The 26319-nt window shown below is 39.1% G+C and overlaps 1 protein-coding gene across 1 annotated transcript in view; it reads left to right on the top strand.

Annotated features, from left to right (window-relative positions):
- pnt (pointed) overlaps positions 1–26319 on the top strand; it is a 377379-nt gene that overhangs the window by 26781 nt on the left and 324279 nt on the right. The window contains exon 3 of the mRNA XM_065217098.1: positions 18630–19074. Within this exon, the coding sequence (XP_065073170.1) occupies positions 18643–19074 (432 nt within the window). The 5' untranslated portion in view covers positions 18630–18642. The remainder of the gene's footprint in view (positions 1–18629; positions 19075–26319) is intronic.

Raw genomic sequence — 26319 nt, 5'->3', positions numbered from 1 at the left:
CTGTCTAATGGTCATGTGAGATTTTGATGATTTCTAATAAGACCATAGCATTTTTCGTTGTCAAATCATAAACGAATCGTATATATATATGACTTTGTGGATCATGCACGCCTTATTACCATAGAGGTAACTCTAAGACCAGAAGGTCCCTAAGAAACGTGCTCAACTTTTTGGCTCAGCTCTGGTACTCTCTTCGGTCCCAAGCTAATCGTTGCACCCCTCGAAACATAGGAAAATCCACGAACCCTTCATTTTATCGGTCAAACTTTCATTGCGAATCTAAATAAACATAGTGTAGTACTATGTTAATGGGGTATGCTAATCGATTTGCTTGGGACCAATAGGCTAGTCAAGTAGTGAGCCAATTTTAAATCGTTAGTTTCCAACCGGTGTTATTACGATGTATACCGGAAATTCTAGGTTCTCCAAATATTCCTGGAATTCAGATAATTTGTTCGACTAGATCAACCACTAGGACAATGTCTGTAGTATCGAAATATGTCCAAACAGATTCAAAGTGTCTATGTGGATCATGCATGACCAATTGCCAAGTATACCCGATGTTCTAGGTTCTCAAAATCGTCCTGGAGTTCATTTGATTTGTTATACTGCCTATAATCGCATATCAGTCCCATATGTATTTTCGTCAATTTTGTGATAACAACGCTATCCACGATCAATTGGAATCTACTTTCATAGTATGTGTTAAAACTACAGACTTAATGTTAAACAACATCAAGTCAGTTTGTCCCATCAAGCAAAGTAATCGCATATCAGTCCCATCCTTAAATTCAATCGTGCAGAGGTGAAGTTGCAGTTCTGCTTTTCGAGTTTCTATATTTTTTGCTGATATAACATAACACGCAAACTTCAATCCAACTGATTTTAACCTGAAGGAAAGATTAATAAATTTACTATGATTTTTCAAATATTTACATGGAAATCGCACTTCGTAACTTCAACTGCCTACTTTTTCCATATGGGACAGATATTGGATTATAGGCAGTATACTAGATCAACCGAGACTGGGACATTGTCTGTAGTATAGAAATATGATCAAACAGATTCGAAGTGTCTATGCAAATCATGCATGACATATTGCTGAGTTTATCACATGTTCTAGGTTCTCCAAATCGTTCTGGAGTTCAGTTGATTTGTTCTACTAGATCAACCACGAGTGGGACAATATCTGTAGTATCGAAATATGTCAAAACAGATTCAAAATGTCTATGTGGATCATGAAAGACCTATTGTCAAGTATTCCAGATGTTCTAGGTTCTCCAAATCGTCCTGGAGTTCAGTTGATTTGTTCTCCTAGATCAACCAAAAGTGGGACAATATCTGTAGTATCGAAACATGTCCAAACAGCTTCATAGTAACTATGTGGATTATGCATGACCTATTTCCAAGTATACCAGATGTTCTAGGTTCTTCAAATCGTCCTAGAGTTCAGATAATTTGTTCTACTAGATCAACCAAGACTGAAATAATGTCTTTAGTATCGACATATGTCCAATCAGATGCATAGTGACTATATGGATCATGCACAACCTATTGGCATGTATACTAGATGTTCTAGGTTCTTCAAATCGCCCTAGAGTTCAGATACTTTGTTCTACTAGTTCAACCAAGACTGGGACATTGTCTGTAGTATCGACATATGTCCAAACAGATTTAAAGTGTCTATGTGGATCATGTATGATCTATTGCCTAGTATACCAGAAGTACTAGGGTCTCCAAATTGTCCTGAAGTTCAGTTGATTTGTTCTACTAGATCAACCGCGAGTGGGACAATATCTGTAGTATCGAAATATGTCCAAACAGCTTCATAGTAACAATGTGGATTATGCATGACCTATTTCCAAGTATACCAGATGTTCTAGGTTCTTCAAATCGTCCTAGAGTTCAGATAATTTGTTCTACTAGATCAACCAAGACTTAAATAATGTCTTTAGTATCGACATATGTCCAATCAGATTCATAGTGACTATGTGGATCATTCAAAACCTATTGTCATGTATACTAGATGTTCTAGGTTCACCAAATCTCCCTGAAGTTCTGATGCTTTGTTCTACTAGATCAACCAAGACTGGGACAATATCTGTTGTATCGAAATATGTACAAACCTGATTCATAGTGATTATGTGCATCATGCCCGACCTATTGCCAAGTATTCCAGATGCTCTAGGTTCTCCAAATCGTCCTAGAGTTCAGTTGATTTGTTCTACGAGATCAACCAAGAGTGGGACAATATCTGTAGTATCGAAATATGGTTAAATAGCTTCATAGTAACTATATGGATCATGTATGATCTATTGCCAAGTAAACCAGATGTACTAGGGTCTCCAAATTGTCCTGAATTTCAGTAGATTTGTTCTACTAGATCAACCAAGACTAGGGCAATGTCTGTAGTATCAAAATATGTTCAAATAGATTCAGAGTGGCTATGTGGATCGTTAAAAACTTATTGCCATGTATACCAGATGTTTTAGGTTCTCCAAATCGTCCTGGAGTTCAGTTGATTTGTTCTACTAGATCAACCAAGACTGGGATAATGTCTTTAGTATCACAATATCTCCAAACAGATTCATAGTGTGTATGTGGATCATGCACGACCTATTGCCATGTATACTGAATGTTTTAGGTTCTCCAAATCGCCCTGGATTTCATATAATTTGTTCTACTTGATCAACCAAGACTAGGACAATATCTGTTGTATCAAAATATGTACAAACTGATTCATAGTGACTATGTCAAATAAACCAGATGTTCTAGGTTCTCCAAATCGTCCTGGAGTTCAGATGATTAGTTTTACTAGATCAACCAAGACTGGGACAATGTCTGTTGTGTCGGAATATGTCCAAACAGATTCACGGTGACTATGTGGATCATGCATGACCTATTGTCATGTAGGCCAGATGTTCTAGGTTCTCCAAATCGTCCTGGAGCTGAGTTGATTTGTTACCAAATATACCAGATGATCTAGGTTCTCCAAATTGTCCTAGAATATCGTGCATTCATTTACAATAAATTGCCTCTAACTGTTTGTACGTTTTGATAGTAGCTACAACTTTTGTGAATAACTCAAATCTGTGTCTTTTATGCATGATGAACTAGAGCGAACAAAACTTAGTTTTCAATAATGGTATTTAGTTCTTAGATTTCGCTCATAAACTGCCATGAGCCTCCATTATTCAAAACTTAATATTTTTGAAATTGCAGCTCAGAAACGGAAAACATACATCGCTGAATTTGTGATATGTTGTGTAACAAAGATTGAATTTTCATGAAAAAATATAACATACAATACTGTTATGACCCGATTTTGTCAGTCTTCTTTTTGATTTTTTCTAATGTTCTTCGAAGCCCATGCTCTTTTTCAGTGATCCTAGGTAACCAAAGTATATCTTAAATATTCATTTTGAACATGAATTAGAAAGATTTGGAATTACGGTTATGTGAAATAATTGATAGATACAAGTCTGATGCGTGGAGGAGCTGACAAATTCCGGTAATTACTGTAGTACCTGCTTCCGAGGCTATGAAAATCGATTATAATCAATGTTTTTCAATGTAAAGCCACGATTAAAGTCCATATTCGTATTTTTACTAAAAACTAGATTTGCTAATCTTTCATTTGATCTGTTGTGTGTGTGTCATTCCCTACCCTTCACCCAGCTGGTAGCGTTGGACAAATAGAACTGCGAATGATTTGATCACATCTAATGCTCCGCAATGGTGCCCTTTATGTTGTGGAGATCAGTACTTTAAAATGGATAACATTTGAGGCAAGACAAGGCGTCCTCAACAAGTTTAAGGAAAAGGATATTCTAATGTCCACAACAGGTACAGCAAATCGTCACAGAGACGCCCTTATTCGCACTACCTAGTTTTTAGTTTTTCCGTTTTTAGTTTTTGAATATTGTTGCATTTATAAATGCATTTTAGGCTATGTATTGGAATAAATTTTCTTTTTATTAAATGGATGGATCCCAACAAATATTTGTTCCAACAGCAATGTTTTATTTGACCTTTTAACCCAAACAATCGGTTCAGTGTTGTTCAATAGTTATGATTAAAAAAAATAGGAAAAATGCTGATTTTTCGAATTACCGAACAAACATTGAAAGCTGAATAAGAGCTTGTTCAGGCAAAAATATGCTTCTTCAGGTAAAAAATAGCTTATTCAGCTTTTAATCAGCTCAAATTGTTTTCATACAAAACAAAAAAAAATTCAAAGACAGCAGCAACGAATCGGTAGTTTGACGGACTGCTTGTTGTATGTACAAGGAACGTTACGAAAGACCATCCGAGGCTGTCATAGCCGAACGAACAAAATACATGACTAAGAACGAGCTGTCGTGTACTGCATGGGATGGCAACGTTGTATGTCGTATAACAGCCTCACTGTGGGCTGTCGCTTATAGCTCAATCTCAAGGCTGTCGTAGGAAAAACAAAGCGACAGCCGTTGAAATACTGTCATGAGGCGGTACTTTTGGTATGCCTGGTCTCAACTAAGTTTTCTAAAATTCTTCGAAGTATCTGCTGTACTGTACTTAAAAATTTAAACGAAACACCCTGTACTTTTTGACCAATCTATTGAACTTATCCGAAGTTCCATGAGCTTTCTTAAAATTGCCTGAATTCGTAGGATTGATAAATGAAGGATTTAGATCCTAGAAGTTAGCTTCGCTTTGCTCAAATTTCCCATAGTACTCTAGGAAGGATTTAAACGAAGACAACATATCAAGAAGACTGGCAGCGCTGTGCTCGAGCGAAGGTGGAAGCAACGCATAAAAAAAATGAGCAAATGCACAAACCTATCTTCTGAGGATGGAACCTTTGCTATCCAATTCGTTCGGAGCATTTACCTTCGAGTGGCAGATGACGCGATTGTATCTGTCTCATGCCGGTCGTTTGAGAAAATGGAAGAGTTGCCAGTCTTCTTGATGTGTTGTCTTCGTTTTAAATCTAATACGACTCTTGGAAAATTGATGCACTCTACACTTATCACCCAAGTAACAATTTTGATTTTATGACGGTTCTGGAGACCATGATTTAGACTTGTAGCATGCTTTAAAACCTCGATAAAACTTGAAATGTTACTTGGGCAGTTCATTAAAGATAAGGAGAATTAAATTCCACCAATCTCATCGTGAGTTCTCATGCTGCGTTCTTGGTTTGGTAAATGGTCCACTATGCCCACTATGTTAGCATAATAGTGGGCTTGGTGGGCCTTTTTACCAAGCCAATGAGAACTCAAATTAGATTGGTCGAATTTAATTCTCCTTGTCTTTAATGAACAGAAAAGTGTAGAGTTCATCAATTTTCTAAGAGCCATATTAGATTTTAATCCTTCATAGAGTACTATGGGGAATTCGGGCAAAGCGAAGTTAGATCCTTCATTTATCAAAAGAAAACAGTAGAATTAATTTGTTTTTCGAGAGTCATTAGTTGTATGTGCAGCTATTTCACTTTAATGCATAAGGTGGAATTCGGGCAAAGTGGACCTTTTCCGAGATTCTGAACAAATGCCACTAGAGTTTCTTAATATTTTCATGCAAGACAGGTTGCAGTTTGACACTATATTTTACGCATTGCTATAGATTTCTGTACAGTTACTTCAATTTCAGCCAGGCAGTGCAGGGGCAATTCGGGTAAAATAGACCAATAATTGCAGTGCAATCATTTTGAATGTGTTAAATATGTTTGAAATATGTTAATCTATCCAGCAGGACACTTTACACAAAAGTTGATAAAATTATGTTTTTCGTAGTGTAGCAACAGCGTACCTTAGCGTACCTTCAAGGATTTTGAACGTTTCTCGTAAATTCCTTGTTTTAGAGTGTCTTACTGAATAGACGGGTGATTTTTCGAAATTCTTCATTAAACTTTCCAAAACCTCCACTAATGAAGCGTACCTAAAAATTAACCATACTTACTTATATAAAACTCTTTGTGTGACCTATAACTTCGAATTTGGATTCCTCGGGAATTTTTAGCCCGATTTGACCCATAAAACACATTACTTAAGTGTATTCTACGCTACTTTATGACCAAATAAGTTATTTTGAAACAAGCATATCGGAATACCCTTGAATACCTACATCCAGCTAAGAATTCTGTTTACCCCTGAATGTAGATAACCAACAAATATGGAAGAGGGCATTTTAAATATGTTTAATTATACATAATCAATCCGTATCGGTACAGGTTGAACGTGCCTCAAGGTAACTCAAGATTCATATGGATGGAGTGGATGATTTTCGAAGCAAATTCCTTGTTCTTGAAAAACTTTATTAAACCTTCCAAAACCTTCACCAATGTAGTGTACCTTTCGAATCTGAGGTCCATTTTTAACGTACCTAAAAATTTACCATACTTACTTATATAAAACTTTTTCAAATACATTATATGTGACCTATGACTTCGGATTTGGATTCCTCGGGAATTTTTAGCCCGATTTGACCTAAAAAACCTATTACTTAAGTGTATTCTACGCTACTTTATGATCAAACAAGTTATTTTAAAACAAGCATATCGAAATACCCTTGAATACCTACATCCAGCTATGCATTCTGTGTACCCCTGAATTTAGATAACCAACAAACATGGAAGAGGGCATTTAAATATGTTTAATTATACATAATCAATCCGTATGGGTACAGGTTGAATGCACCTCAAGGCAACTCAAAATTCATATGGATGGAGTGGATGATTTTCGAAGTAAATTCCTTGTTTTTCGAAAATCTTTATTAAACCTTCCAAAACCTTCACCAATGTAGTGTACCAATAGCGTACCTTCCGAATCTGAGGTTCATTTTTAACGTACCTAAAAAATTACCATACTTACTTATATAAAACTTTTTCAAATACATTATATGTGAACTATGATTTCGGATTTGGATTCCTCGGGAAGTTTTAGCCCGATTTGACTCATAAAACATATTACTTAAGTGTTTTCTACGCTACTTTATGATCAAACAAGTTATTTTAAAACAAGCATATCGAAATACCCTTGATTACCTACATTCAGCTAAGCATTCCGTTTACCCCTGAATGTAGATAACCAACAATCATGGAAGAGGGCATTTTAAATATGTTCAACTATACACAATCAATCCGTATGGGTACAGGTTGAACGTACCTCAAGGCAACTCTAAATTCATATGGATGGAGTGGATGATTTTCTAAGGAAAATTTAATTTTATGATTATTTTAGGGATGTCCCGGGATTAAAACTCCCGGGGGTTTTGACATTTCCCGGGATCGCGTGTATCCCGGGATTTTTAATTTGAGACCATTTTACCCCTTTAAATCTTTCTTGGAATACCTTTAGCAGGATTTGACGTTATAAAGCTAGTCTAAACTGAAGAAAAGACTCAGTATTTGCAGTTTTTAGAGTCCTTTCTTGGATTAGTGAGCGGAATCTTGTAAAATGTTTACTCCTTCCGGACGGAGGAACTTCTATATGTCGCCGACTTCTATCTTGGCTTCCATAGCAAACCCTCGCTATTATTTTCTAACCATTTCTTACGTTCACAGGTATGCATTACCTTTACCCGTTAGTATGTAATCTATGTAATCCTAAAGCACGGCAAAATATTTTTTTTTACAAATACATTCATGGGAGAAATCATCCGCCATAATCATCAGGATCCGCATGGACTATTGTGAAATTTGGCTGACAAACATAACATCACGTCACATCAGGGAACTACTTAGATGTCAAGAGCTATTAATTTGATTTCAGAGAACTTCATAGAAGTTTGTGGAACTTCGTAATAGTTCGGGGACCTTCATAGATCTCCAGGATACTTCGTAGAATTTTAAACAATTTCGTGCAAGATGATTCCGGAACATCGTATGAATTATGTGAAATTCGTACAAGTTCAGCAAGCTGGGCAGAAATTCAGTTGTACCTATCAAAAAATTAATAGTTGAAGCTATGAAAAAAATTCGAAGTACTGGGAACTTGGTTGAAGTTGACGGAAAATCCCAGGAGTTCGTCGAACATTCTACATATTCAGGGAGCTTCATAGAGGCTTTGAGTTCAACTGAGTTTAAGTTCAAGAAACTTCTTGAAAGTGCAGGAATCTTCGTATAAGTTCAGGTCGTGAAATGTTAGATAACTTAGTTGATATTCACGGATTTTCGATGAGTTCAATGAAGTTCTCAGGATATTATTCAAAACTTTTCAAATTAATCAAGCAATGTTCTGAAAATCTGCAACTGTTAATAAAGTTCTAATGACGTCTTTTAGACATCCTTACAAGACGGATGTTTGATTAGAGAGTATTTAAAGAATATACAGCTGGTCGGAGGAATTTTGTTCAAGACTTCAGGTTGATCAATTCTGGATCAACAATAGAAAAGGGCCCATCAGCATTTGTAAACAAACCGTTCGAAAGCCCTTTCCGCATAAAGCAAAGGCCGCCCACGCAAACGAACACCATCATCGTGTAGGGGAAACTTTTCCCTATCCGATGATAGTGTTGGTTTGCGTGGGTGGCCTTCGCTTTGTGAGAAAAGTGCTTTAGAACGGTTTGTTTACAATAATGATGGGCCCTTTTCTATTGTTGATCCAGAATTATTCTTAAGATATTCAACTGATCATAAAATTGAAATTACGTCTCCAGATAGTCTCTCAAGATTGGTGGTTGGTCAGATATTAGTGAATTCAGGTTGATCAGGAAATTTGAAGATCTTAAACTGGTCCAACATTCAATTGGTTCTCTCTCAAAATGCCAGATCGGTTAGGAAGTACTTAAAAGATCTCCAGCTGATCGAAGATTTCAATAAAGTCCTCTAGATATTTTCCAAGGCTTCAGGTTGATCAACTATTATTGTGGAGATATTCTCTCAAAACTGCACGTTGATTAGGAAGTATTCAAAAGATCTAAAACTAATCGAAGATTTCATTGAAGTCCTGTGAATATTCAAGTGGATCAAGTTTTGTTCTGAAATGTCCGATTTAGGTTAAATTATTCATATTCCACATATTGAACAAGAAGCTTGAAATATGAAGTCAAAAACTTCATTTAATCATCAAAAATTTTCATATGTCAGCTTTAAATTAAAAAAAAAGTCTATCAGACGTCTTCAGCTTCCGCATGTCTTCAAACAACTTCACAAATCATGAAATGTCATCAAAATGAAGATATGTCTTCAAATCTGGTGTCCTTTTTTTTAATCATTCTTCGAAGGAGATGAACAGTGAATTAAAGGAAACTTACATTTCAGAACATCGTTTAAAAAAATAGAAACATACGACTATTAAAACAATTTACTAACTTTTTCACTTCCCGGGATTCCCCGGCATATCAAATAAATATTTTCCGAATCCCGAGATGGTGGAAACCGCTGGGAAATGGAAGCTCTAATTATTATTTTGCACGTACATCAAATCGAGAAGAAATCAGTGTTCACTCAAATTCGTCTGTCGACAGAAGCAGGCCACTCTCGATGTGTGTCACGCGATGTGTGTCGGCTCTGTAAAGTTAAATCGATTGAGCTTTTTCAAATAAATTAAAGAACAAAACAAAAATCAAAAAGAAAATTCATGTGGAATGCTAGCTTCTAGCAAGGGCACGATAACTTACAAACAAACCCCTGCAGCCGTACCTCTGATCCCGTCCTCCGGTCCGAACAACCATTTCCCTTACTGTAACCGAACAAACATTTCCGAAAGTTAGCCTGCCAACAGCCCTCATAAACCGGTACATTTTATTGCTGTCTGCCTGATAAAGAGCGTAATATCCTACCTGTTGCCGTTTTCCGATATGTTTTCGTAAAATTTAGCCGTTTGTTTTGACAGACACCCTCACTCGCACTTCACCCTTCTAATGGGTGGCGCCAAACGGCATGTCGTTTTGTGGCAATTCATTATCCCAGCTCTCTCTCCCATTGCGTGTTTCCTTGACTCTAAAACGATCAAAAACGATAAGTAGCACTTTTAGGCAATCTCCTCGCTCGAAGTTGGCCATGATTTATCGGTCCCGCGACGCCGCAAGTGCTTTTATGAACTATAAAACAACAACAAAGTAGTCCATGGGAACGGTCGATTGTGTGGGTCCGTCGTCGAAAGACCCTGGTGGTTGTAATTTGAAACTTTGAAAGGACAACAACCGAACACGAAAATTCCTGGGAAGAAAACCCCGATCGATCGATACATGATCGTGTCTGCTTCGTTCCGAACACATGTGATGTTTTTTTCCCCCCGTAAGGATAATAATGGCGACCACCGCCGCATCCGTCTTTTGTCTTTAAGATACTGAGTTTCGGCCGGGGGCCCCCGGGAGAAAGGATTAGGTTTCCTCCAGAGCAGCTCTTCCCCAGAAGTTGGTTAAACAAAGACCGGGGAAAAAATATCCAATTTCGCGTGATGGTTCGGTGAAATTTTTCGGACCGAGCAGGGTTATCTGGGTTTGGTCGATTGAAATCGATTCGATCATCATCAACGGCATCATCATCATCATGATGGAGGTTGCGGTTTTTGGTTCGATACTGAGGCCGCCGCTACAATTTCCTTGGTCGAAATTAGGCGGGCGATCAATCAAGTTTGCCTTGAGCACAGTAGGCTGTGAAAATGATTCGGTAGCAGTCCGACCCGGTCGTTATGGCGAATTTTCGGTCCACTTTGGCTGGAGGACCAGTTTTCCGTTTCGCGTGAGAGAGCCGCGCGGCGATCAAGGAAGATAGGGACCAAAAGTCAGAAAACAATCGCACCACCTGCAATCGGATGATCCGGACTGGAGGAGGAAAAGAAGAAGGTCCCGATGAGAAAACACGAAGGCATCGGATTTCATGCTCGCTTTTGTTTTCCCAATCCCATAAATGCCCTCATTTGCTGTTGTAGCCCTCGACCGAGTGCAGTCTATCACATGCAGCAGCATCTATCTTCGCCTCAAGCCCAGAAAAGAGGAAGAAACCACGGAATCCCAAACCCACCGTTGGGAAAAGCGAGAAGATCAAGGAAACATGTGTTTCGGACCGTAATTTATTCGAAACAAAACGACTGTTTGATGGGAATTTTCGTTGGTTGCTTCGCAGCCTTCCGAGGAAAAAACTGACCTCGTTTCGCTGCAAGATATTACTTCACACGTTTGTAGTTTTGTTGTTGGGTCGCTCCGCTCCGCAAAACGCAGCAACCCACTGACTAGACGACGACGAAAGCGAAACTAAGCTGGTTGGCTGCGTGCGTGGGTGCGTGCGATTGGAAGTCAGTCACCAATATGGCGCGAATCTGGGAGCCACCACTTCGCGACTTCACCGATCGACAACCTTCGGACGAGGCGTCGCTTACGGTCGTGATCGGCACCGTTAGGTTCGTCTCGAGTGAGCTCAGTTCGGCGCAAGACCGGTTGGAGACTGGAAAAGAAAAAAAAAAAAGAAAAATGATTGATTAGGTTGGCTGGTCGCGGCCTACGCTGATCGAGTCAACGAGGCTTCTCATCGGGGCGATGACAGACTGCTGTGATTCCCTGGAAACCAAGCAAGGTAGATGGAGGAAGAACGAAAAAAGAAGCCCGACAACCTGAACGCAACATATGTTTGATTTACGGACGATTCCTTCGGGTCTCCCGGGAGTTGGAAAGCGAGGATTTGTTTAGAAATTGAATCGTTTTTTATTCGTTTCTTTGTTCTCGATGCGCTGCATCCCTTTGGAGTAGTTGCTGTCGTATTTGAACGTTCCATACGAACATGTTCGTCTTCTCTTCTGTGATCATTACATCTGGTTGCTGTTCGGCCCTTGGGACGGTTTTCGCGGGATGAACAAGAAGAAACAAAAATAAATTAAAAATTCACTTCTTCCCTCGCTTGCTGCGGCGGCGATGGTTGGTCGTAATGACTTTTTTGGGTTCTCTGCAGTACCCAGGGAAAGACACACGAAAACATAAGGCACAAATCGAAGAAGGCCAGACGCGCTTAAGCAAAAGAGCCTCCGCCGCCGTCTTCGATGGTTGCCGTTCCGTGTGTGCATACATTTCAAACATTGCACACTCTACGACGAGAGACACGGATTCTACTCGCCTCCGCCACTTGAGTGGTGCGCCTCTTCTTGGTTTCCCTTTTTTGGACTGTGTTTTGTTTGTGCGATACAGGTCCTATGTGTGCGGTGTAGATGGATGGTCGTCGTCGTCGTCGTCGTTGGTCTGGGCCAGCCAAGGGATAATGGGTTTTCGGTTGGATGGCGATAGGCACTTGCAATGCTTGGATGAGGACGTGGGTAAATAGAACAAAAAAGGGCCAAACAAGTTGACGGGTCGGCGATGCGGCATGGCGGTCCTTGCCACGCTGGATCAAGTGTGAGTCGATTTTGAGCAGCAAATTGTGACGAACTTAAGGGAAGGGTCTTCTGGAGTCGTTGCATCAATTTGCCAAAATTCTAATGGGTTAGTTAATTTAAAAAAAATGGCTTCAGCGGGCCTTCCAACGCTGCGTTAAATGTGAGTTGATTTGTATTTCGAATTTCAGAATAGTATCAGCGCTGCAATAATGGTAGCTTCGATGCGTCGATAAGTGAAAGGCACTGCTTTATAACTTTTTGAGGACCGATAGATGAAATGTTCTACAAAGTTGTACAGTTTTCTATCTTATGACCACACAATATTTGTCGATTTCCACCACTGGGTGTCGCTAGTGACTTCGTAGCTATAGCTGCGTCGATAAGTGAAGGATGCAACTCAAAACTGATACTTTTGAGGATCGATAGATAGAGCTTTGGAATGTTGTACAAAGTTGTCAGATTATCAATTTTCCACCTTCCGGTTTTGTAAATTCCAAGATGATGACTTCCGGTTTGTGGAAAACTGTCAAGCACCCTACAATATGGGTATTTTCGAAATGGGACGATATAAAAACGCAAATCGATGTTTGATGCCATTTATAATCCATTATGGTGACTTCCAGTTTTCTGAAATCCATGATAACGACTTATGGTTTGTGAAAAACTGTCATATACACAACAATATGGATATTTTCAGAACGGAGACGACGTGTAGCAGCCAAAAATCGATATTTGGCGCCATTTTGGAATCCAAGATGGCGTCTGTAGGTTTTCTAAAATCCAAGATAACTCTCAAATATCCAACAATATTGTTATTTTTGGAACTGGGACAACGAGTAGAGGCCGGAAATCGATGTTTGATGCCATCCTGGAATTCAAGATGATGACTTCCGGTTATAAAAATAAACTTTTAAATACCCATCAACATGGGAATTTTTGGAACAGGGACGCCGTGCAGAGGCCGGTAATCTATGTTAGATGTTTTAGTTAATCCAAAATGATGAAATCCGGTTTTCTGAAGTCCAAAATGGCGTTTTCCCGTTTTTTTTAAACTGACAACATGGAATCGAACCCGCCAACTCCGACTTGCCTTTGCTGACTAGGCTTTGAGGCCTATGTAGAACCATAATCCAGAATATCCCAAACCGATTCTACGGTGGCCATGCAGCTATGTGGTTGTCATTTTGAGTGCCGTTGGCCATATTTCATCGAGTAGATGTGATTTGATATGGGTATAAGATACATCAAATTTGACCATGTGGAACCATAATCCGGAAATTCGAAACAGATTCCAAGGTAAGAATGAATGTTCTCAATCATTTCCGGGAGTTCCACTTAAAAAAATCAATATGTTGTCGCAATGATAGGTAAGATATATGATAATGTTTAAAAAAAGACCCCCGTTCCAAAACATTATTTAATATATAAAAAAGAAGGAGGGGCTCACCAGAATGATTTAAGGATCATTGAAATCGGTCATGCGGAGATAAATAAATTTAAAATAAAAGTTTGTCCCGGGCTTTTACGGGTTAAGTGCCTTAACAATCTTAGTCGTATTTGAACACTTTAAGAATTCCTTGAACGTCCCTGAAGTTCTCGAAAATTTCCACTGAAGTCTCCGAAGGTTACCTCAAGTTTTCACAACATTCCTCAAATATAGGGAACTTCCCTGAAGCTAACGGAATTATTATAATTTTTTTTGACACTTTCCCTAAAGTTCTGGGCATGAAATGGAATTCTCGAATCTTCACTGAAAATCGAAGAATAGCCAAGGAGTTCTCTGAACTACCCTGAAAATCTAGGAATAGTAAAATAATTCTCGGACCATCCCAGAAGTACTACGGACTGTGCAGGACATTTAAAAAATTCCAGAGCTTCCCGGAAATTCCGAGAACTTTCCTGAAGATCTGAGAACTTCCCTCAAATTCAGTGAACTTCCAGGAAATTCCTAGAAATTCAAAGAATTTCTGAAAGCTTCATATAATTACCGAGACCTCCCACAAGTGCCGCGAACTTCTCTAAAAACCATAGAACTTCCCTTAAAATCCGAAAACTTCTCAAAAATTCCAAAGATATTAGAGAACTTTTCAAAAGTTCCGGTAATTACTCAGAAGTTCTGAGAACTGCACATAAGTTCCAGGGACAGCCCATACATTTCTAGAACTTTACAGAATATCAAAAAACTTCTCAGAAGTTCTGTGTACTTCACACAAATTCCGAGTACTACTAGATCTAGATCTTCTAGATCTCGGAACATCCCAGAAGGCTCTTGAACTTCCTAGCAGATACGAAAACTTCCCAGAAACTCCTAGATCTTTCCAAAAAATCCGAAAATTTCCCAGATGATCTCAAAACTTCTCAGAAATTCTAAAAACCTCCTAGAAGATCCGAGTACGTCCCATAAATTCTGAGAGCTTTCCAGAATTTTAAAGAGCTTTCCATAAGTTCCGAGAATTTCTCAGAAGATCTGAGAACTTCCTGAAAAAATCCTTGTATTTACAGCAAATCGCGAAAACTTCCCAAACATTCCGAGAGCTTTCCAGAAGTTCCACAATCTTTCCAAAAGGTTGAAGAACTTCGCAAAAATCCGAGAATTTCTCCAGAAGATGCGAGAGCTTCCCAAAAAAATCCGAGAGCTTTCCAGAAGTTCCATAAATTTTCCAGAAGATTAAAAATTATTGCATTAGTTCCGAAACTTCTCAGAGTTTCCCGAGAACTTCCCCAGAAGATGTGAGAACTTCCCGAAAATTTCGAAAAAATTCTCATCAGTTCCGGGAGCTTTCCAGAATTTCCAAACCCGAGAACTACCCTCAATTTCTGTGAGCTTCCTGTAAGATCCTTCCATGAACTGTCCAGAAGATCCTTGAATTTCCCAGAAATGCCGAGATCTTCTTAGAAGAATTTCCCAAAAGATTCGAGAGCTTACTAGAAATTCGGACATACATTCCGAGAACTTCCCAGAAGAACTCAGAAATTCAAAAAACTTCCTAGAATATCCGAGTACTTCCCAGAAATACTGAGAGCCTTCTAGAATTTTCGAGAGCTCCAATAAGTTCCAGAAAATTCTCAGAAGGCCTGAGAACTTCCCAAAAAATCCGTGCAATTACAGTACATTTTAGAAGTTCATTACACTTGCCAGAAGATTAAAAAACTTTGCATTAGTTCCGAAACTTCCCAGAGTTTCCCAAGAACTTCTCCAGAAGAAGTGAGAACTTTCCAAAAATTTCGGAAACTTCTCATCAGTTCCGAGAGCTTTCCAGAATTTCCAAACGCTTGCAAGAAATTCCAAAAACCTCTCAGAAGATTTGCAAATTTCCCAAAAGATTCGAGAGCATACTAGAAATTCGGAGGACTTCCCAAAAGTTGAGCAATCTACCCAGAATTTCCGACAGATTTTCACAAGATGCGTGCACTTCGAAGAACATCCGAGAACTTGTCACGATTTATGTGAGCTTCTTAGAAGTTCCTTCCCAGAGGGAAGGATTCAGAAGATCCTATTCCGAAGATCGTTGAATTTCCCAGAAATTACGAGTACTTTCCATACATTCCGAGAACTTCCCAGAAGATCTCAGAACGTCAAAAAAATTCCTAGAATATCCGAGTAATGAGAGCCTTCTAGAATTTTCGAGAGCTCCCATGAGTTACAGAATATTCTCAGAAGATCTGAGAACTTCTCAAAAAAATCCGTGCAGTTACAGCACATTTCAAAAAATTCCGAGAGATTTCCAGAAGTTTGCAAGAAGATTGAAAAACCTCGCAGAAAATTCGAGAACTTCCCAGTGTTTCCGAGAACTTCCCCAGAAGATATGAGAACTTCCCAAAAATTCTGAAAACTTCCCTTCAGTTCCAAGATTTTTCCAAAATTTCCGAGAACCTCTTAGGGGCTGTTCATCAACTTCGTAGACAGTTTAAGGAAGGGGCATACAAATTTTAATTTTTTTGTATGGACAATTGTCTACGGAGGGGGGGGGGGGTTCAAGAATCCCAAAAAAACGGTCTACGTAGTTAATGAGCAGTTCGTTAGAAGATTTGCGAATTTCCCAGAAGATCCAAGAGCTTTTTAGAAACTCTGATGAGTTCTCCAAAGTTTCGAGAAAAGCCCAGATTTTCCTACAATTTCCAAGAATTTCCGACATATTCTTACAAGATGTGTGCACTTCGAAGAACATCCGAGAACTACTCACAATTTATGTGAGCTTCCTAGAAGATTCTTCCAAGAACTGTTCAGAAGATCCTTGCATTTCCCTGAAATTTCGAGAACTTTCCTAAAATTTCGAGAACATCCCAGAGGATGTCAGAACTTCTAAAGACTTCCTAGAATATCCGAGTACTTCCCAAAAATTTTGAGAGCCTTCCAGAGTTTTCGAGAGCTTCCCATAAGTTCCGAGAATTTCTTAGAAGGTCTGAACACTTCTAAAAAAAACGAGCATTTACAAAAATTCCGACAATTTTCCAAACATTTCGAGAGACTTCTAGACGATTCAAGAACTTCACATCAGTTCTGAGAGGTATCCAGAAGTTCCGAAAGCTTGCCAGAAATTCTGAGAACCTCTAAGAAGATTGTTCAATTTCCCAGAAGATCTCAGAGCTTTCTAGAAATTCTGAAGAGTTCCCCAATGTTCCGAGAAAAGCCCAGAATTTACGACAGATTCTTACAAGATGCGTGCATTTCGAAGAATATCCGAGAATTACTCACAATTTCTGTGAGCTAAGTTCCTTCCAAGAACTGTTCAGAAGATCCTTAAATTTCCCAGAAATTCTGAGAACTTTCCAAAAATTTCGAGTACTTCCCAGAAGATCGGTGAATTTCACAGAAATTCCAAAAACTTCTCAGAAGTTCAGAAAACTTTCCAGAAATTCTTAAAACTTTGTTTTTCTAGAAATCGCATAGTTCAAAAAACTTTACGATAATTCAAAAAACGTCCCAGAAATTTTGAAATCTTCCCAGAAGATGCTAGAACTTTCCAGATCTTCAGGAATTACCAAGAATGTAAGATATTAGGAAATCCCGAGAACTTCTCACATTTTCCTAGATCTTCCCAGAGTTTCCAAGAACTTCCCAGAAGTTCCGAGAACTTCCCACAAGATCCGAGCACTTCTCAGAAATTGCGAGAACTTCTCTGAAGTTAGGTTTTCCCAGAATTTGCATGACCTTTCTGAAAATTCTGAAAACTTCCTAGAAGATCCTAGAACTTCCCAGAAATCGCAGGACTGTCTCCCAAGTTTCGAGAATTCCGAAAACTTTGGAAAGTTTTAGACATTTCTGGTAAGAACCTGAGCTTGGTTAAGAAATTATCAAGAAAATCTGTAAAATACAGACTAATCTGTACATATGGCCCACCCTTACTAGGATCTTGAGCGGCTGATGCAATGATTGCACCCCTAGGGAAGGCAGCAGTTTGTCCTCCCACACGTCCGCTTTGTCCAGTGCGAAAATGGAAAACTCGTGTTTTCACACGCCAGATGAGCTGCCTACAAACAATTACCGCTCAAATGTCAACATCTCTCGTCGCCTTCTCACTTAATCCTCGGTGACATTTTACGAGGCGTTTTCTTTCAGCGGCTCAAATTTATTCACCGTTCACGAGGTGCATTTTCCGCTTTTCTGTGCGATTTAGTGTCTAAGCCCCAGCGCGCCTCCTTTGTTTGTTTTGACGCAGCCAAAAAAAGATCGAAAGTTGAAAAGCTGGCTGCGACCAGCTGTCGCGAGCGAGTTCTGCACCGACCGACCGACTGCCTGCCTCGCTCACTCAAGACAATCTGTTTATAATATTTGTTTACGTTCGGTGTCGTCAGAAGCCGGGAGAAAGAGTTATAAATTATAACGGAAAAATCCTCCTGTTCTGACGACTGTGAGAGGAAAAACTGGTGGATTATTTACCGCTTTTATGATTCGAAAATTTGCACAGCATTTTGCGACGCCCACACCAGGGGGAGGGACGGGATGGTCGGGCGGCGGTGAGGTTATAATTTATTGGCCTCGCCAAATTCCATCATGCTTTTGTTTTCATAATTCTGACGTGCGTTTGAGTCGGTTGGCGATGGCTTGCGAATTTGTTTGACGGTTTTATCGTCAATATGCGGTCTTTTAGCGGTCAAAACTCTTCGACAAAGACGATAATGTTTGGGACTTATTGTTCGGGACGAGCTCGTCGTTCGCGCAGTAGGTAGATTGTTTGTCTTCCGATGCAATCCGTTGGAAAGTTCTTAATTACCCGTCGTAAAAAGCCATTCCGGTAGGAGGACGATGGGACCGGAGTACTTACGTTTGTTTGTTTTATCGGAAAGGTGTATGTTTACGGCAAGATTCTAATTGGACGTTCTTCTTTCTTCCAACAGGCACGCGCAAGCAATGGAATTGGAGGCAGCGTACGAAGCACTAGCGGACTACTCGCTCCAGGAGGCTCCCTTCTACGAGGCACCGCTCAAGGTGGGTTCAGCCCAACAACCAAACACGCCTCAGTTATCCCATACACCACGGCAGCAGCACCAGCAGCTGTTTCAGAATCCATTTTCCTTCCGATCGGCCTTGTTTGGCACAGGTCGCAGCACCGGCGGTGGCTCAATGGCTGCGTCCTCGCTGATGATCAACACCAATGGCGGCACGGTGGTAGTAGGCGGTGGCAAGTTGATGCAACATCTCAGCAACTCCGGTGCCAATGTTCCACAGTTGCAGCAACCGCCTTCCCGGCCGCCGGCCCTGGTGTCATCCTCCTCAGGAGGACTGCTGAAGACCAAGAAGCACTTCAAAAAGTCTGTCAGCTTTCTGCCGACGATTGTACAGGTGAGTGGCTGTTGTGATCAGTATGCAGCCCGCGCGGTTGTCACCATTATTTGCATTTTATGGTAGCCATTAGAAACGTGATCGATCGCTCACTTGTGCTTGTATAGCTGGCGAAGAAAATATGATAAACAGGGGAGATTGTTTTCTGTTCACCATTAGGCCTATAGAATGGACAATCGATCAGGGTCGTCGGAAGCACGGAGGGCGCGGTCAGAATTAATTCTCGATGCAATTAGCTTCCAACGAAAAAGGAAGTTCAAGCCATGAAATATTAATCGCAGCAGGCGCAACAGCCAATTTAGAATTGCTGTTGACAAATGCCTCCTACGATTGATTGCATCATCAGCGAAAATTTCTCGCACACATCCATCGCATTCATTGAATGTTATCAGCTCCGCTGAGCGAGGTTTCGTCGTTGTTGTAGTCGAAACATCCGATTCCATCCTCGCGCTCGCGGCTGCCACATCGCTACGATGTGATAACACAAATTCAAAGTGAAACAAGATGTTATCGCGGTCGCAAATTCACCCCATGACGAGATGATGGTGTTGATGATGATGGTCGTGATGATGTCAACAAACAACGAACCAGCAGCAGCTGAGAGAAAACAACTCGAGATGAAAAGTAGGCGCTGAACACTAATTATGACAGTTGTCCTGCCCCTACCTGCCCCCGTCCCGGGCAACTGCGATGAGTCGGACGACGACCGGGCGACGAGTAAAATATTGTCTGGTCGAATTATAATCGCATATTTAACGTGTTTAATTATGAAGTTGTCATATTTTTACAGTCTCTTTCTCTGCGAGTGAGTGCGCGTATTCTTGTTGGTTGGATTAAGAGCGGCGCGCATTTTCAAAACGTGCGACGAGAAAAATGGGAAAGAGTTAATAACGAAGGGGTTTCTGCTGCAGCCGAAAAAAAAACGCAGTAGCCAGACGTCGGCAAGGTTCGTCGGGAGAAAGGTGACCAGATGTTTCGGATTTTTAAAACTATAGGGGAAAAGTTTGGAAAATATGGAACAATTGGCGTTGGCCTCAGAAAATTAAGATGGGTCATTGAAAATGCAATGAATACAATTCACCTTAAGGTGAAAGTGGCCTAGTGAGTAACTTCAAATTTTAAAAATGGATTTCTCTGTCTGAGACATCACTTCAGATCGGAAAAAGCTCCCCTCGGTTTATTTCCGAAATAATAAAAAGAAAGAGCTTTTTGCAATCTGAAGTGATGTCTTAGAGAAAACCATTCTTAAAAGTTTTATTTACTCACTAGATCACTTTCACCTTAAGTGGCAATTTACCTCGTTGAATTTTTATCCAGTGCGTCTGCTGTATGGGGAAACCTAGAAATTCCAGGAAAACCCGGGAATCCTCAAGGAATTTTATTTTTCGTTGAAAAAAAAAACTGGAATTCTATGGGAATTTTGAAGCAATTCCAGCCAATTTTATCGTCCTAGTTATTCACTTTTACTCTTTGACATAATAAGTCTGGAGTAGATTATATAATTATAACATTAATCCTTAAACCTTAATTGTTTTTTTTAGGTATCATAAATCATGAATAATTTCTTCAGATGTTAAACTTAGACAAATTTTTGAATCCCTGAACCTAATGAAATCAGACTTGGAGACATTTTCAAGAATCTGGAACGAAAGTAAATATTGAAGACCTCGAACATTGAATGTTTTCCAAGAACTCAGATTAAAACAAAATAAGGAACTTTCAAAAGTTTCTCAGCTTGTGGATTTTAATAAACTAATTTGATGAGAATTTGCAAGGAACTCTAGAGATCATTTTAAGGGAATTCAGAGGAGAATTCCAAGGGAAGAATTGTTAGGAAAACTTTAAGTTAAATCTGAGGATTCCAGAATTCTGAGGAGTATTTCAAGGTAATTCAAAAGAGAATCCCAAGAGAGTTCTGTCTAAAGGATTTGTAATGAGAACTTGGAGGCACTTGTGAGTAGCATTCCAAGAGAAGAAGGATAATCCAAATGGAATTTATGAAAGAATTCAATGACAATTATGAAGATGATTCCAAAGGAATTCCAAGGAAAGTTTCAAAAAAGCTTTGAAGTAATTTTCAATTATTCAAGTAATTAAGGTAATTTAATTAATTAGTTTAAATAAGAGTTTGAAGAGAATTCTGTGGAGCGTTTCAAGGAATTTCCTAGGCATAATTTTAAGGGAATTCAGAGGATAATTCCAAGGGAAGAATTGCTAGGAAATCTTGAAGTGAAATCTGAGGATTCCCGAAATTTGAGGAGTATTGCAAGGTAATCAAAAGAGAATTCAAAGAGAGTTCTGTCTAAAGTATTTGGAAGAAGAACTCCAAGGTACTTGTGAGTAGAAATCCAAGAGAAAAAGGAGAATCCAATGGGAATTTAAGAAAGAATTCAATGACAATTATGAGGATGCTGAAGGAATTCTGAGGAAAGTTTCAGCAAAGTATTGAAGTAATTTTTAAGGAATATTTCGGAGACTTTCAAGGCCAACCCTGTAATCATTTTAAGAGAAATTAAGTTAATTCAATTAATAAGTTAAATTAAGAGTTTCTAGTCGTCAATTCTGAGGAGCGTTTCAAGGAATTTCAGGGACTGCTCTTAGAGAACTCTGAGTGGAATTTAGAGGAACTTCCGATGATAACTTCACGAGCATTTCAGGAGATACTTTATGAATACTGAAAAGAGAGTTTATTGCAGGAGAATTCATTAGGTTCTTTAAGGGTATTGACGTAAATGCATATTGGTAATCTGCATTAAAATGGAACTGACCTCCAAAATTTCATTAATTTTGGTACACTGGAGCTATTTTAAATAAGTGAAATTACATGAGCAAAAATCACCATCTAAGTGTCCCTCGGTCAGACTTTGTATGGGACCGAGCTGCCAGTTTGTTAGTTTAGTGTTAAACAGTGAAGTTCGAAAAAAAAATATCACTGTGCTCAGAAAACGAAGCTCTTTCAGATGATCTGTAAAAACCGATATATTTTTAAAAAATTAAAGAACCGAACTCCTAGGTAATACAGCGAACCTAATTAAGAATTTTAAGGGAACTGTTGAGTGAATCAAAGTGCCTTTTGGAAATAATTTCTAGAGCATTATGAAGCAAATGGCAAGCGAATACCAGAAAGAGTTCTAAGATGAACTTCTGATGTAATTTTGAGATGATGCTAAGCAAATTCTTGAGAAACCTAAAGAAATCCTGTGAATAACTAAAATAATTCTCGAAACTTGGGAGAAAATCCTGTGATTTCTGGGAAGTTCTACGATCTTCTAGGAAGTTTTCAGGATTTTCAGAAAGGACATGCAAATTCTGGGAACATCTTCTAACTTCTGAGAAGTCCCCGAATCTTGTGGGAAGTTCTCGAATCTTGTGGGAAGTTCTCGGAATTTCTTGGAAACCCTGAGACGATCTAGGAAAATGTGGAAAGTTTTCGGGATTTCTTAGTATCTTACATTCTGGAAGAGATCCCGGAGCTTCTGGAAAGTTCTGTTATTCTGGGAAGATTTCGAAGTTTCTGGGACATTTTTTGAACTTTGCAATTTATAGAAAAAATACAGATCTTCTGCGAAGTTCGCTGAACTTCTGGAAAGTTTTCTGACCTTCTTAGAAGTTCTTTGAATTTCTGTGAAATTCGCCGATCTTCTGTAAAATGCTCGGAATTTTTGGAAACTTCTCGGAAATTAAGGGAAATTTAAAGAACTTCAGTTCTTGGAAGGAAATTTTTGGGAAGCTCGCAGAAGAGTAGTTTTCGGATGTTCTTCGAAGTGCATACATCTCGTAAGAATCTGTCGGAAATTCGGAGTAGTTTTTGGGCATTCCTGGCAGTTCTCGAAACTTTTAAAAAGTCTTTAGAATTTTTAGTAAGTTCTCGGATCTTTTGGGAAATTCGCAAATCTCGGAATTTATGGCAAGCTTTCGGAAATTGTGGAAATCTCTCGGAACTGTTGGGAAGTTTTCGGATTTTTTTTGGGAAGTTCTCGCATCTTCTGGGGAAGTTCTTGGAAAATCTGGGAAGTTCTCGGAGCTGATCCAAGGTTTTTGAATCTTCTGGCAAGTTTATGGAACTTATGGAAAGCTCTTGGAATTTTTGGGAAATTTTCGGAATATTTCCCATTGCATTGATTTTTTATGGGAAGTTCTCAGATCTTTTGAGAAATTCTGAGAACTCATGGGAAGCTCTTGAAAATTCTGTAAAGCTAACTGAATGTCGGGAAAGTACTTAGATATTCTAAGATGTTTTTAGAAGTTCTGAGATCTTCTGTGAAGTTCTCGGAATTTTCGAAAAGTTTTCGAAATTTCTAGTAAATTCAAGGAGTTTCTGAACAGTTCTTGGAAGGAACTTCTAGGAAGCTCACATCAATTGTGAGTAGTTTTTAAATGTTCTTCGAAGTGCACACATCTTGTAAGAACCTGTCGGAAATTCTGGGCAGTTCTTGGAACTTTTGAGAAGTCTTCAGAATTTCTAGTAAGTTCTCGGATCTTGTGGGAAATTCGCATATCTTCTAGGCAGTTCTCGAAATTTATGGCAAGGTCTCGGGACTGATGGGAAGTTTTCGCATCTTCTGGGAAAGTTCTCGAAATTTCTGGAATTTTCTGGATAGTTTATAAAACTTCTGGAAAGCTTTCGGAATTTTTGGGAAATTTTCGAAATTTGCTGTAATTACTCTGATTTTTTTAAGTTCTCAGAGTAAGTTCTGAAGCTCTTGAAAATTCTGTAAAGTTAACTGTATGCCGGGAAAGAACTTGGATATTCTAAGAAGTCTTTAGAAGTTCTGAGATCTTCTGGGAAGTTCTCGGAATTTTTGGAAAATTCTCGAAATTTCTAGTAAATTCAGGGATCTTCTGAACAGTTCTTGAAAGGAACTTCTAGGAAGCTCACATCAATTGTGAGTAGTTTTCAGATGTTCTTCGAAGTACACGCATCTCGGAAGTTCTCGAAATTTATGGTAAGGTCTCGGGGCTGATGGGAAGTTTTCGCATCTTCTGGGAAAGTTCTCGGAATTTCTGGAATTTTCTGAATAGTTTATGAAACTTCTGGAAAGCTCTCGGAATTTTTGGGAAATTTTTCGGAATTTGCTGTAATTACTCTGATTTTTTTAAAGTTCTCAGATCTTCTAAGAAATTCTCGGAACTTATGGGAAGCTCTTGAAAATTCTGTAAAGCTAACTGAATTTCGGGAAAGTACTCAAATATTCTAGGAAGTTCCGAGATCATCTGGGAAGTTTTCGGAATTTTTGGAAAGTTCTCGTTTTTTTCTGGGAAATTTAAGGATCTTCTGAACAGTTCATGGAAGGAAATTTTAGGAAGCTCACAGAAATTGTTAGTAACATTCTGATGTTCTTCGAAGTGTAAGAATCTGTCGGAAATTCTGGACAGTTCTCGGAACTTTTGGGAAGTCCTCAGAATTTCTAATAAGTTCTAGAATCTTCTGGGAAATTCACGAATCTTTTAAGAGGTTTCGAAAATTATGGGAAGTATTTTTGGGAAGTCCACTCTAAGAAGTTTACATATCTTCTGAGAATATTCTAGGAAGTCTTAAGAAGTTCTGAGATCTTCTGTGAAGTTCTCGGAATTTTCGGAAAGTTTTCGAAATTTCTGGTAAATTCAAGGATCTTCTGAACAGCTCTTGGAATGAACTTCTAGGAAGCTCACATAAATTGTGAGTAGTTTTCAGATGTTCTACGAAGTGCATGCATCTTGTAAGAACCTGTCGGAAAATCTGGGCAGTTCTTGGAACTATTGAGAAGTCTTCAGAATTTCTAGTAAGTTCTCGGATTTTGTGGGAAACTCGCATATCTTCTAGGAAGTTCTAGAAATTTATGGCAAGGTCTCGGGACTGATGGGAAGTTTTCGAAACTTTTGGGAAAGTTCTCGCAATTTCTGGAATTTTCTGGATCATTTATAGAAGTTCTGGAAAGCTCTCAGAATTTTTGGGAAATTTTCGGAACATGCTGTAGTTGCATGGATATTTTTTTGAGAAGTTCTCATATCATCTAAGAAATTCTCGGGACTTATGGGAAGCTCTCCAAAATTTTGTAAAGCAAACTGAATTTCGGGAAAGTACTCGGATATTCTAGGAAGTCTTAAGAAGTTATGAGATCATCTGGGAGATTCTCGGAATTTTTGGAAAGTTCCCTTTTTTCTGGGAAATTCAAGGGTCTTCTGTACAGTTCATGGACGGAACTTTTAGGAAGCTCACAGAAATTGTTAGTAGTTTTCGGATGTTCTTCGAAGTGCACGCATCTTGTAAGAATCTGTCTGAAATTCTGGGCAGTTCTCGGAAATTTTGGGAAGTCCTCAGAATTTCTAGTAAGTTTTCGAATCTTCTGGGAAATTCACGAATCTTTTAAGAGGTTCTCGAAATTTCTGGCAAGCTTTCGAAAATTATGGGAAGTTTTCGGTATTTTTGGGAAGTTCGCGGAAAGTCTGGGAATTTCTAGGAATTTCTATGAAGTTCTTGAATCTTCTGAAAAGCTTATCGAGCTTCTGGAAAGCTCCCAGAATTTTTGGAAAGTTTTCGGACTTTACTGTAAATGCACGGATTTTTTTTTAAGTTCTCAAATTTTCTGAGAAATTCTCGGAACTTATGGGATGCTCTCGAAAACTCTGGAAAGCTCTCAGAATTGCTGTGAAGTACTCGGGTATTCTAGGAAGTTTTTAAAAGCTCTGAGATCTTCTTGGAAATTCTCGGAATTTAAGGAAAGTTCTCGCAATTTCTGGGAAATTCAAGGATCTTCTGAACAGTTCTTTTAGGAAGCTCACAGAAACTGTGAGTAGTTAACGGATGTTATTCGAAGTGCACGTATCTTTTAAGAATCTGACGGAAATTATTGGATGTTGTCAGACATTCTGGGCAGTTCTTAGCAATTTTGGCAAGTCCTCAGAATTTCTGGTAAGTTCTCGGATCTTCTGATCTTGAATTCTGGAAAGCTCTCGGAACTGATGGGAAGTTCTGGGAAACTCTGGGATGTTCTCGGAACTGATGCGAAGTTTTTTAATCTTCTGAAAAGTTTATGGAACTTTTGGAAAGCTCTCGGTGGGAAGGGGGGCGAGGGGGTAGTTTTCAAAATTTGCTCGGTGGGGAGGGCGGGGGAAGTTTTAAAGATTTCAAAAATTCTGGAAGGCTCTCAGAATTTCTGGGAAGTACTCGGATCTTCTAGGAAGTTTTTAGAAGTTCTGAGATCTTCTGGGAAGTTCTCGTTTTTTTTTAAGTTCTCGGAATTTCTGGGAACTTAAAGGATCTTC

The sequence above is a fragment of the Ochlerotatus camptorhynchus genome, unplaced genomic scaffold (genome assembly GCF_037179485.1).
Source record: "Ochlerotatus camptorhynchus isolate MF236.1 unplaced genomic scaffold, CSIRO-AGI_Acam_v1.1 ptg000070l, whole genome shotgun sequence".
NCBI lineage: Eukaryota > Metazoa > Arthropoda > Insecta > Diptera > Culicidae > Ochlerotatus > Ochlerotatus camptorhynchus.
Note: the sequence above shows the minus strand (reverse complement) of the source record. Positions and strands in the feature narration are given on the sequence as shown.